Raw genomic sequence first — 11,553 nt, forward strand, 5'->3', positions numbered from 1 at the left:
GGCTTGGTCCTGTTGGGCAGAAGAGTGCCCAGAGGCTGAGAGAAGCCCTTGGCTGTGCGGTGAGCTGTCAGGGGTGAGGGCATCAGGGAGCAGAGAGCTTGTAACACAATTATTATTATTATCCATCAGTACTGCAGTAGCACCTGACAGCTCCAGTCCTGACCCAGAGGGTTATTGCAAAGGTCATTTGGTTGGGGTTCCATTGGGTCCCCTATTCATCACTTCCCCTCTCCCTTTTGGACCAGACCCCTTTTGGCTGATCGGTGGTGTCTGCAGATTTATTCTGCTTGTTGTTGCACAGTAACTAGGTCGTGCAGTCTCCCTGGGTCCGCAGCACGTGCTACACTGGAGTCCTTGCCTGTCAAGCACCCTCCCCACGGCCTTGGGAGCAGTGTTCCCTCTAATTTTTCCCACACATGTGTGGAATGAATTTTGTTATGTGCACCAATATGGAGGTGATGTGTGACACCTCACCTTCATATCGGTGCACATAACAGAATGAATGTGGTGGGGGTGAGGCCGAGGGGTTCGGAGTGTGGGAGGGGCTCAGGGCTGGGGCAGAGGGTTGGGTGCAGGGGTGTGAGTGCTCCAGCTGGGGGTGAGGGCTGGGGCAGAGGGTTGGGGTGCAGGGGGTGAAGGCTCCGGCTGGGGGTGCCGACTCTGGGGTGGGGCCGGGGATGAGGAGTTTGAGGTGCGGGAGGGTGCTCTGGGGCTACAGCTGGGAGAGAGGACTCCCCGCAACAGCACCTGGGCTGGCAGGGGGAGAGGCACCTCTCCCCACTGCAGCAGCTTCGGGACTGGGGTTGCAGAATAGGCGCCCCCCCACCCAAATCCCGCAGGTCCAGCCGGGGCTACGTTCAGGGAGGGGTGCCCTGCGACAGGTCCGGGCTGGGCCGTCGCAGCTGGATCTGGGCACGGCCGCCTAGGTTCGCACCGCGCTGCCCCAGCCGCAGTTGGGTCCGGGCTGCAACACGCCGCCCTGGCTGCGGCTGGATCCGCGTCGTGCCACCCCAGCCGCGTTCGGGCCAGGGTAGGAGGGCACCAGCTGCGGCAGGTCCAGGCTGTGGCATAGTTGGGGCTGGGGGGCCGCCCCGGCCATGGCAGGTTGGGGGTCGGGCTAGGTTGGGACCAGGGGAAGGGTGCCCCTCTCCCAGCCACAGTGGGTCCCCGGGCGGGTTCCCTGAGTGCCTGCATGGCGCAAAATAGGCTGCTGCGTGGTGTCGTGACCATGCAGCTTACAGGGAACCCAGCTTGGGAGCTGCGTGCCTTCCCTCTCAGGCTTCCTGCAGGAAGGAGAGGCCATCCAGGCATGGGGGGAACTGCAGGGAGCTGGGTGGGAATGGGCCTCATGCATGGCATTGTGTGTGTGTGTGGGGTGGGGGTTGGGGTGCATGCAGCTTTTGCTTGCTGGGAAAGGGCAGGAATGTGCACAGGGCATCTTCTGCAGAAAGGCCCATGGCTCTGAGTCTCTGGGAAGCCAGGAACTGGGCCTAGCTTGCCGGTGACTGGCTGTGTCAGAGGGCACCATGGGGCACGGATTGCTGGGGTGGGTATTTTCCTGGGCAGGGCTGGGTCAGCCTCACTTACTGCTGCTCCAGGCCCAGAGGCCATTCGGGGAGTGCAGGTAGACTTCCCTGCAGCGTGTGCAGCCCCAGCTGTGAGGGCTTTCCCAGTGGGACGCTGTCTCACAGGGACAGGGACTGGCCTCCAGAGCCCTATGGGGGTGCCTGGCGCAGGGAGGGAATGGGTCCATGCCCCAGGGTGGGAGCAGCTGGCCTGGCTCAGTCCTTTGTTTCTAGCCACTGTGGGGTCTTGGCGGCATTCCCCACACTGGGTGCCTGCAGAGCGGCTGGGCTAGTGGAAACTCTGATGAGGCTGGAAGAGCCTGGGTTGTTCTTGCTCTGAGTGCTTCATGGCCTGGTGTCTCTGCTAGGTGAGCCTGGACGGGAGGACGCCAAGGATGGCAGCGCTGACAGCGTCGAGGGGGAGGCGCCGCCCAGCGCCGCGAGCCAGCAGGTGAGTCCAAGAGATGCACCGCTCTGCTGAGGTGCTGCCGGAGCTCGGCCAGAGTGGGGCGGCCAGGGGAGCTCCTGGAAGGACCCAGGGCAGATTGCCTTGGAGCTGTGCAGCTGACCTGAGATTTGTTCATTGCTAAACAGCTGGGAGTCAGGTTGGCTGCTTTGATCAGCTGAGAACCGGGGCCTGGTGCCTGGTGAAGAAATCCAGCAGGAACCAAAGGCCTTTGGGTGCAGCTTGCAGGGTCGGTGCTTTAAAGGCCTCCCTGGGCACCATCCAGCCCTGCCCCAGGCAGCTCAGTGACCATTGCACATTAGCCCTTCGCAATAACCTCTCCTATGGCACCACGCTTCCCCTCCAGACCAGTCAAGGCCTCCCTGTGAACAGCCTGGTGGCCAAGGCAGCACAGCCTGATCTCCTCACCCTGGATCCCCTGGAGAGGGACAGCAGCCTGCAGGCAGAGCTGCTCCACATCAGAGCCAAGAACCAGCAGCTCCTGGAGCAGAAGGCGAAGGTGGAAGGGGAGCTGTGGGAACTGAAGACTCTGATGGAGGAAGCCGGCTTCTCGTCTCTCTCTCCCATCAGGTAGGACAGGCCGACGCAATTCGGGCATGAGAGCCTGGGGTCATGAGAGCGTGTGAGGGTATCAGGCTGCAGGGCAAGGAGGGAGCACAGACTCTTTAGGGCACTTCACCGTTACCCTTCCGTGGGCTCAAGGCATAACCCGGTTAATTTAGGCACCCCCACCCGTACCCAGTTCCTACGGCTCCGGGCGAAAGGCACCTGCCTATAACCAGTTCCTAGGGCTCAGGGCGTAATCTTCTGTGGGTTTGTGGGGCCTTTTGCCAGTGAAAAAGCCTTACACAGTAATAGCCTTAACCTCTATTTATTAACAGTCACCAAAATAGACTGCACACGCTAAGCATACAATGCTCACCACTCCTAATAAGGCAGACACACTTTTCCTGGTGGCCAGTCAGGATCAGGTCATCCGGGGACTCCAGCTTCTGCACAGTATGATTGGCAGAATGTGGAGTCTGGCAGCTCTGATCTTGGGCTGTGTCCTGGGGTTAGGTTCCAGAGAACTTCTGTTTGGACCCCAGTTTATATAGTTACATTTGAGTCCTGCTTAGCTCTTCCTTAACCAATCATTTTAAACTAAAGTCCTACAAAACAGTGTTTTTCACCCATCCGAGCCCATTACAAAACAGTTCTTTACCCAGTCAGACCCCACCACCTTAGTTGATTTAAATCTTGCAAAATTAGTTATACAACAGACAGAAACAATCAAAGAACCAGACAGAGACCCTACAGATAAACAGTAGAGAAGTGGGGACTGTAAAGGCAAACAATAAAGAAATAGAGATTTCACAATCACAGCTGTTGATAAGTGATTCCTTGACAGACAGAATGCATCAAACAAAGTTTTCTTAAGATCTGTTTCTTTATCTGGTGATGGTTGGTACTATTAGGACAGGAGCCTCCTTAACAGCCCTTTATGTGAGGATGTGACTCTCTGCTTCTTAGCTTATGGCTGCTGCTGCTTACTGTAGAAAAAGGCCTCAGACCTTACAATCCTCTCCTTAATGACACTTTTACCAAAGCCGTCATTACTATTACAGGAGTCCAATACTCAGACCTGTTGAGCTTGAGCTTGCCTCCTGGGTATAATTAACAAGGGCCTTATTTGACTTTGAATGCCAGCTTCCTGTATTCTCTGAACAGTTCTCTTCATCCAGCAAGCCAAAGCTATTATGCTCACTATTAGAGCCAATTGGATTCCAATGATCACCACAATGGGGTGAACCATTATATTTAGCATACCAGTTGCAGAAGGCGACCACCCTAATAGCATTTCCCACCAAGAGTGATCTCCTGCATTTGCAATAGTTTTCAGCACATATGATTTTTGTATTATCATGTGGTACGTCAATACGTATTTGCTTTCCTGTCTGTGCAACATATTGTAAATATGAATATAACATAGGATGGGCCAACAATTTCCTTATCATGGTCTTATTCATGCCTAAGTTTACAGGCGTTGCATTGTGATACAACTGTGGTTTAAACTTTAAGTAGTTTACAGTCCATAAGGGAACATAGTATTAAAAATCGCAACTTATAATTTTTGTAATATTGCAAAAACATCTATTAACTAAATAAATCATAAAAAAACAATTCCTTATAATATACTACTACCATTGCACAGTGATTCCTGACACAAACACATCCCCTTCCTGCATATATATATAACAGCTGACTTTTGTTCAGTGAATATATCAAACATACATCTTTAGGTCCCTTAGGTTTGAGCATAAAAACATTTATCTCTTCTTTTGTAAATTTTGATCCTCACATACACATCCCAAATTTTCATAGGCCACACACTGAAACATGTCAATGGTTTTCCATTGCTGATGTTCTTTATATGCCCAGGAATGATGATCAGCGGAATACATAACCAAATATTTTGTTAGCTGGATTCCCAGAGGTACCACTGGATATATATCAATAGTTAGACAGGGGTTTTCTTTTACTACATATGCTCGTAGAACCATTTGGTCTTTATTCAGTGTAAAGTTTACCAATTTGCACCATGCCATTAATTGTCTCTCCCATCCTGTAACATTTTTCTAACAACAATTTTTTTATTTCCAAAAGCAAATTTCCTTGCATACCTTCCCGAATCATTTGGACGACCAATTGCTGACTTATTTCTTGGGCCTGTGTACAGGCTAATGCTAAGGACACATTTTCTTGAATTGTTCCTGTCAAGGCTGATTCCCCACTCTAGCACTTCGAGTGCAGAAGGTGGGGGCCCGCAAGGACTCTAAAAATTAATACTGGCCACTCCAGGCTTGTATTAAACTCCCAAGGTTACAGCTTTTCTCTGACCTTGGATTGGTAGATGCTGCTACCACCCAAGGGCAAAACCCCTTTGAGAACCCAGGAAGGCACACTTGGGAATTCCTTTCTGTGGGGTACTTTCAAGCCCTTTCTCTCTCTCTCTCTCTCTCTCTCTCTCTCCTCTCTCTCTCTCTCTCTCTCACACACACACCCACCCACCCACCCCCTCTGGCGAAGAGCTGAGAAAGAAAACAAAGGAAATCAGCTGTTGCCACCAGCTAATTAAACAACATATGCACAAAACCTCTTAGGGACACAAAAATCCAATCCTGTTCTTAAAAAAGGTAAATTTTATTAAAAACAAAAAGAAAGAAAATACATCTGCAACTTAGGCTTTTTGCTAGGTTTAAAAAAAAAATCAATTACAAGGATTAAGCATCAAGATAGCTTCTTGAGGTCCAGCTTAAAGGTTACAAGCAAAACAAAAGCACCTGGGGTTAGCACAGAGGAATCCACAAGCCATAAAGAAATAAAAGGGATAAACCTAATCACATCTTCCTAGACATTTCCTGATCTACTTACATATCTGGGGTTTTAGATGAATAGTTTCTAGGTATGATACTGATGATTTTCCGTACCTGGCCCAAGTTTCTCACAGCATAACTGCTCCCTGTCTGCCTCTCCCCGAGAACAACAGCAGCCAGATAAAAGGGGACTCTTGTTTCAATTTTAAAAAGTTCTAGCCTTCCCATTGGCTCTTTTGGCCAGGTGCCCAGTCACTTCCTTTTACCTATGCATAGCAGTGAGACTTTTTAACCCTTTACAGGTAGAGCAATTAGAGAACAGCTACTAAGAGGGATTTTATAGCTACTGGCTGGCTGAGTGTCCATAAAGAGGACCTACCCTTCCCCCCACCTTCATTTATCACAGTTCCCATAGCCCCTGCTAAAAGTAATAAATCCTGTTCACCTTGCTGTTGCCATACTGGCCGTACTTTAGAAAATAAGTGTTGCCCCATTCCTCATTTTGATAAGGATGCACTGATGGGATTTCCAGATTCTTGTATTTCAGCTGTAACATAACTCAGTTTGTTTGCCAATACCTCTATGTTAGTAGCATCCAGTATTCCAACTCCTAATCCAGTTCCACCCAAAGCAGTTTCCAATACACCCCTTAGGAGCCTTTTCTTTAGGCTTTCCACCTGTAACGATGCTGGTTCCGGTGGGAACCAACTGAGAGTGCCAATTCAGGACAAATTGCTTAAAGCGGGGCAGTTACATGCATCTGAAAAAGTGAGGTTTTTACCCACGAAAGCTTATGCCCAAATAAATCTGTTAGTCTTTAAGGTGCCACCAGACTCCTTGTTGTTTTTGTAGATACAGACTAACACGGCTACCCCCTGATACTTGAGCCTAAGGCTGGGGTTTTTCCAACCCTAAGGCAAACCAAACCAGCCAGACAGAGAGGACTTTGGTTTTACCCCACTGGCTAACCACAAGTCATACAAGCAATTCCCTTAGACACTCCAGTTTCCCAGTATCACCACCAGTACCACTTGTTATGGGGACAAATGGTTATGAAAACCAATGCCCTAGTAAAAGAAAAAAGGTTCTCCCACTCCCAAAGGACCAAGCCCCAGACCCAGGTCAATATACAAATCAGATCTTACCCACAAATCAAGCTGTTGCCAATCCTTTAGAATCTTAAATCTAAAGGTTTATTCATAAAAGGAAAAAGATATAGTTGAGAGCTAGAATTGGTTAAATGGAATCAATTACATACAGTAATGGCAAAGTTCTCGGTTCAGGCTTGTAGCAGTGATGGAATCAAGGTTCAAATCAAGTCTCTGGAGTACATCCACAGCTGGGATGGGTCATTCAGTCCTTTGTTCAAAGCTTCAGCTTGTAGCAAAGTCCCTCCAGAGGTATGAAGCAGGACTGAAGACAAGATGGAGGAGCTGCAGCAGTCTTTTATAGTCTCTTGTCATGTGGCCTCTCTTTCTTAGTTCCAAAGACAAGCATTCGGGCACATGGCAAGAAAAAAAACCACCTTAGAGTTCTGTCCATAGGCATGTTCCTGCATACCTTGCTGAGTCACAAGGTGTATCTGCCTTCTCTCAAGAGGTCGATTGTATAGCTGATGGTCCTTAATGGGCCATCAAGCAGGCTAGGCAGAGCTGACACCAACTTGTCTGGGTTGTCACCCAGAAGCATAGCACAAGTTTGAAATATAGACGGTATAGAGCCAATACTTATAACTTTAAATACAAAAATGATACATACATACAGATAGCATAATTATAACCAGCGAACCATAACCTTGTCTTAGACACCTTATTTGATCCCCTTTCTACAAGATTTGGTGCCACTACAAGCAGTGATGAGCTGCCAAAATCTTAGGAACCGGTTCCCTACTGGGTCTTCGGCGGCACGGCTCCAGCGGCTGAAGGAGCCGCCACCGAAGACACGGTAGGGAACCACCCGGTGAGTACACCCCCCATCCATGTCCTGCCCCCGACTGCCCCCCTCAGAAACCGCAGCCCATAACCCCCCGCCCCGCTCCTTGTCCCCTGACCACTCCTTCCCGAGACCCCCAACCCTAACTGCCCCCCAGGACCCCACCCCCTGCCCAACTCGCCCCGCTCCCTGTCCCCTGACTGCCCCGACCCCATCCACCACCACCCCGACAGACCCCCGGAACTCCCACACGGCGCCTACCCAACCCCCCCCTTCCCCATCCCCTGACCGCCCCCCAAGAACCTCTGCCCCGTCCAACCCCCCCCACCTCCCGCTCCCTGTCCCCTCCTTATCCAACCCCTCCGGCCCCGGCCTCTTACCCCGGGCCAGAGCCGCGCGGCCGGAGTTGGGGCCGGGTCGGGCCGCGCGGTGCCTGGAGTCCTCCTCGCGCCCCGCCCCCGCCCCAGCTCACCTGCAGAAAGCCCTGCTTATTCGCGGGAAGCAGGGGAGGGCGAGGAGAAGCCGGGGGGAGCGTCAGGGGAGGAGGCGGAGCTAGGTGAGCTGGGGCCGGGGGCAGGGCAGGGAGCTGCCAGAGATTTTGTTAAATTTAAAAGCCCCCTTAGAACCGGGACAACCGGTTCTAAAAGGGCTTCTAAATTTAACAACCGGTTCCCTCGAACTGGTGGGAACCGGCTCCAGCTCACCACTGACTACAAGACCTTGGTTTCAACAATGAACTGTACGGTTCCAGTTCATATTAATAATGTCACACCACCCCTCCTGGCTGCCAAGCAAATCCAATAACCTTCAGTAGTTCACACTGAGATAGTGTTAGGGCAGCTATACTTTCACTGGGCCTTTACTATACTGCCCCTTGTAGTAATCAGGGAAGGTGTTGTAATTCCCTCTTCTTGTCCAGCGTGAGCTCAGTTATCCCGTGCTTACACAGTGAAATAAGCTAAACAGCCCCTTATCCTTGGATAACTGCATCCATGTTAGAGGGGTTTCACTGCTTTAACTAGAGGATGTCTACACTGCAATTAGACACCCCAGGCTGGCCCGTGCCAGCTGATGCAGGTGAAGGGGCTGGGGCGAAGAGGCTGTTTAATTGCAGTATAGACATTCGGGCTTGAGCTGGGGCCTGGGCTCTAGGACCCAGCGCGGTGGGATGGTCTAGGAGCTCGGGCTGCAGCCTGAGCATCTACACCGCAATTAAATTGCCCCTTAGCCTGAGTCAGCGGGCACGGGCCAGCCGTGGGTGTCTGACTGCAGTGTAGACATCCCCTATGTCAGCGAAACCTCCCCCTCCCCCAACTTAGCTATGGGCTAAACTTTTCCAAACATGGCGTGGCCTGGATCACAGAACCCCTGGGGGCCTGGCAGAGGGCATCCTGGGTCACAGAACCCCCAAGGGCCTGGCAGGGGGTGTCTTGGGTCACAGACCCCCCTGGGGGTCTGGCAGAGGGTGTCCTGGATCACAGAACCCCCCAGGGGCCTGGCAGAGGGCGTCCTGGGTCACAACCCCCACCCCCCTGGGGGCCTGGCAGAGGGCGTCCTGGGTCACAGAACCCCTGGGGTCTGGCAGTGTCCAGCTGACAGCTGTAGATCCCTGGCTAGCTGGGGAGGGAGGTGGGGATGAATCACAATTAAATGGGAGGGCCTGGGGACAGGGGAGACACAGGGTGTGGGCAGGACAATATGGGCTAAGGCCCAGGGCAGTGGGCAGTGGCTGTAGAGAAGAGAGCGATGTGGATGTCTGCACAATGCATCTCTCTTCCAGTGCCTGCGGGCCTAGGCCATAGGTTGCATTACAGCCTCCTGATCCTGGAGAAGTTCTCAGGCCACGTCTTCACTACCCGCCTGAATCAGCGGGTAGAAATCGATCTCTTGGGGATCGAATTATCGCGTCTCGTCGGGACGCGACAATCGATCCCTGAATCGACGCTTGTACTCCACCAGCGCAGGTAGGAGTAAGCGCCGTCGACGGGGGAGCCGCGGAGGTCGATTTGCCGCCGTCCTCACAGTGGGGTAAGTCGGCTCGGATACGTCGAATTCAGCTACGCTATTCGCGTAGCTGAATTTGCGTATCTTAAATCGACTCCCCCCCGTAGTGAAGACGTAGCCTCAGAGGGCACCGGCCTGGTTGTGCTCCATCCTGGACTGCCAGTGGGGAAGGGGAAGTGGTTCTGCATGGCAGACTCACTCTCCTGCTTAGCACATCCCCATGGCAAATTGCACATGGGGGCAGAGGGTGGGCTGCGGGGGGAGGGGCCGGTCTGCACCCAGGAGCCAGCTGTGCTGCTTGGAGGAGGGTGGGGCCCTCAGTGGAGAGCAGAGGGGCCAGAGTCTGTGCCTGAGGGGCATCCAGGGGAGGGATTCCAGCTGCTCCCTGTCAGCCACCACGTGGTGCCCCAGGTTACTATCTGTATTGTGCTAGCACCTGGGAGCTCAGTGATGGCCCAGGCCCCCGTGACGCTAAGCGCTGTCCAGACACAGACAGAGTCAGTGCCCGCCCCTAGGAGCGGCCAAGCTACGTATCAGACAGGAGACAAGAGCTGGACACAGATTGGGGAGAACCAGGAGTCAGAGAGACAAAACTGGGCAGTGGGCTCCACTCATCACTGACCTGCAGGGGTCACGGCAGTGCGGAGCCTGAAGGCAGGGTTCGAAAGTGGCTGGGGAGGATTTTGCAGATGGTCAGGCAGGGAGCGTCTCCCAGGCCAGGGGCAGCACAGGACGATGGCGGCTGGCGTCCCAGGCACAGCAGAGCTGGGAGGCAACTGTTCGCTGCTGACTGGGATGATGGGGTGGCTGGGGAGAGGCTGCGAAAGGGAGGACCATGGTTTGTGTGTGATGGAGATGGGGGAGCCAACGAGAGACGTGAAGAGAGATAGGGTGACCAGACAGCAAATGTGAAAAATCGGGACAGGGGGTGGGGGGTAATAGGAGCCTATATAAGAAAAAGACCCAAAAATTGGGACTGTCCCTATAAAATCAGGACATCTGGTCACCCTAAAGAGAGAGGGGCGCCAGGCCAGGCAATGATCATTGCAGGGGCATTGGAAATTGCCAGGAGTCCTGCCAGCCGCTTGGCCTGGCATGCAGCTGCCCAGGGCCCCTCCCAAGGCAGCATGGAGGGCGATCGATGGCCTGGGAGAACAGGGCAAGAGGAACTCTCCAGCCCTCTCTGAGCTGGGGGGATCTGTGGGGATGGGGAGTAGAGGTGGGGAGCTGCTTTGGGGTTGGGTTGTTTCAGGCTCCCCACGCTGACGGCAGCCCCCATGTCCCCTGCAGGAAAGCCCTGTTGAGCCTGTGCCTGGAGACCGCCGAGCTGAAGGAGCGGCTGGGGGGATCCCCATTGTCAGAGGGTTGGGAGGATGAGGCGGAGGCCAGGGGGGCCCTGCGCACCCAGAGCAGGAAGCTGCAGAGCTCGGAGACAGTCGTCACCCTCCTCAAGGAGCAGCTGGTGCTGAACTGCCCGGAGGGCGAGAGCAAGTTCCCGCCCCAGCTCGTCACCGGCATGGCCACGGAGATCGACCGGTTCCGGGCAGAGATGGGGGTGGCACCTGCGAAGCGCCCGGCCCTGGAGGGGCAGCTCCAGGAGGATCCAGCAAAGAGGCCCTGCCCTGGGTCCCAGGCGGTGGAGTTGGGACCAGCCCAAGCCCCCAGGGGCATGAGCCAGGTAACTCCCTTGGCTTAAGGGGCCGGGAGTGGGAGAGGTTCAGTCCTCAGCAAGGAGCCCGCCCTGGCCAGCAGGGGGCAGTCTTCTCTGGTTGCCTGTTGGCTTCCCATGCCAGGAGAGGGATGGAGCCAGCCCCGGGTGCCCCTGAACTAGAAGCCATTGCAGTAGATGGGAACCTGACATCCCCTTCCCTGGCCAGCCAAGCTGGGGGAAAGGGAGGGCAATACGGGCACCTTGGGCAGCCCGGGCTCCTTCCCAGTGATCAGAATGACGCAACAGGGCTGTCTTCACTCCCCCTGGCTCGCAGAGCTCAGACCTGCCACAGAGCCTGCTCCCCATCTGCATCTGCCAAGGCAACCGGTTTTTCAGGAGGGGCTGCCCCCATGGGCCACCTTTGTGCCCTTCCCTGTCCCGTCTGCCGCCTCTGTGCCCCATCCCCTGTCTTTGTGTCTGTCTATCGCCTCTGTGCCCCTTCTCCTATCTGTCTGCCCCTACTGTGCCTCTTCCCTGTCTGTGTGTCTGTCTGCCGCCTCTGTGCCCTATCCCCTGTCT

The 11,553-nt window shown here is 53.9% G+C and overlaps 1 protein-coding gene across 1 annotated transcript in view; it reads left to right on the forward strand.

The window, feature by feature from the left end:
- LOC112107391 (myomegalin-like) overlaps positions 1-11,553 on the forward strand; it is a 146,602-nt gene that overhangs the window by 36,280 nt on the left and 98,769 nt on the right. The window contains exons 18-20 of the mRNA XM_024201076.2: positions 1,934-2,016; positions 2,378-2,601; positions 10,614-11,001. Coding sequence (XP_024056844.1) covers positions 1,934-2,016; positions 2,378-2,601; positions 10,614-11,001 — 695 coding nt within the window. The remainder of the gene's footprint in view (positions 1-1,933; positions 2,017-2,377; positions 2,602-10,613; positions 11,002-11,553) is intronic.

This window comes from Terrapene carolina, unplaced genomic scaffold, assembly GCF_002925995.2.
Source record: "Terrapene carolina triunguis isolate 2854851 unplaced genomic scaffold, T_m_triunguis-2.0 Scaffold210, whole genome shotgun sequence".
In the NCBI taxonomy this organism is placed as follows: domain Eukaryota; kingdom Metazoa; phylum Chordata; order Testudines; family Emydidae; genus Terrapene; species Terrapene triunguis.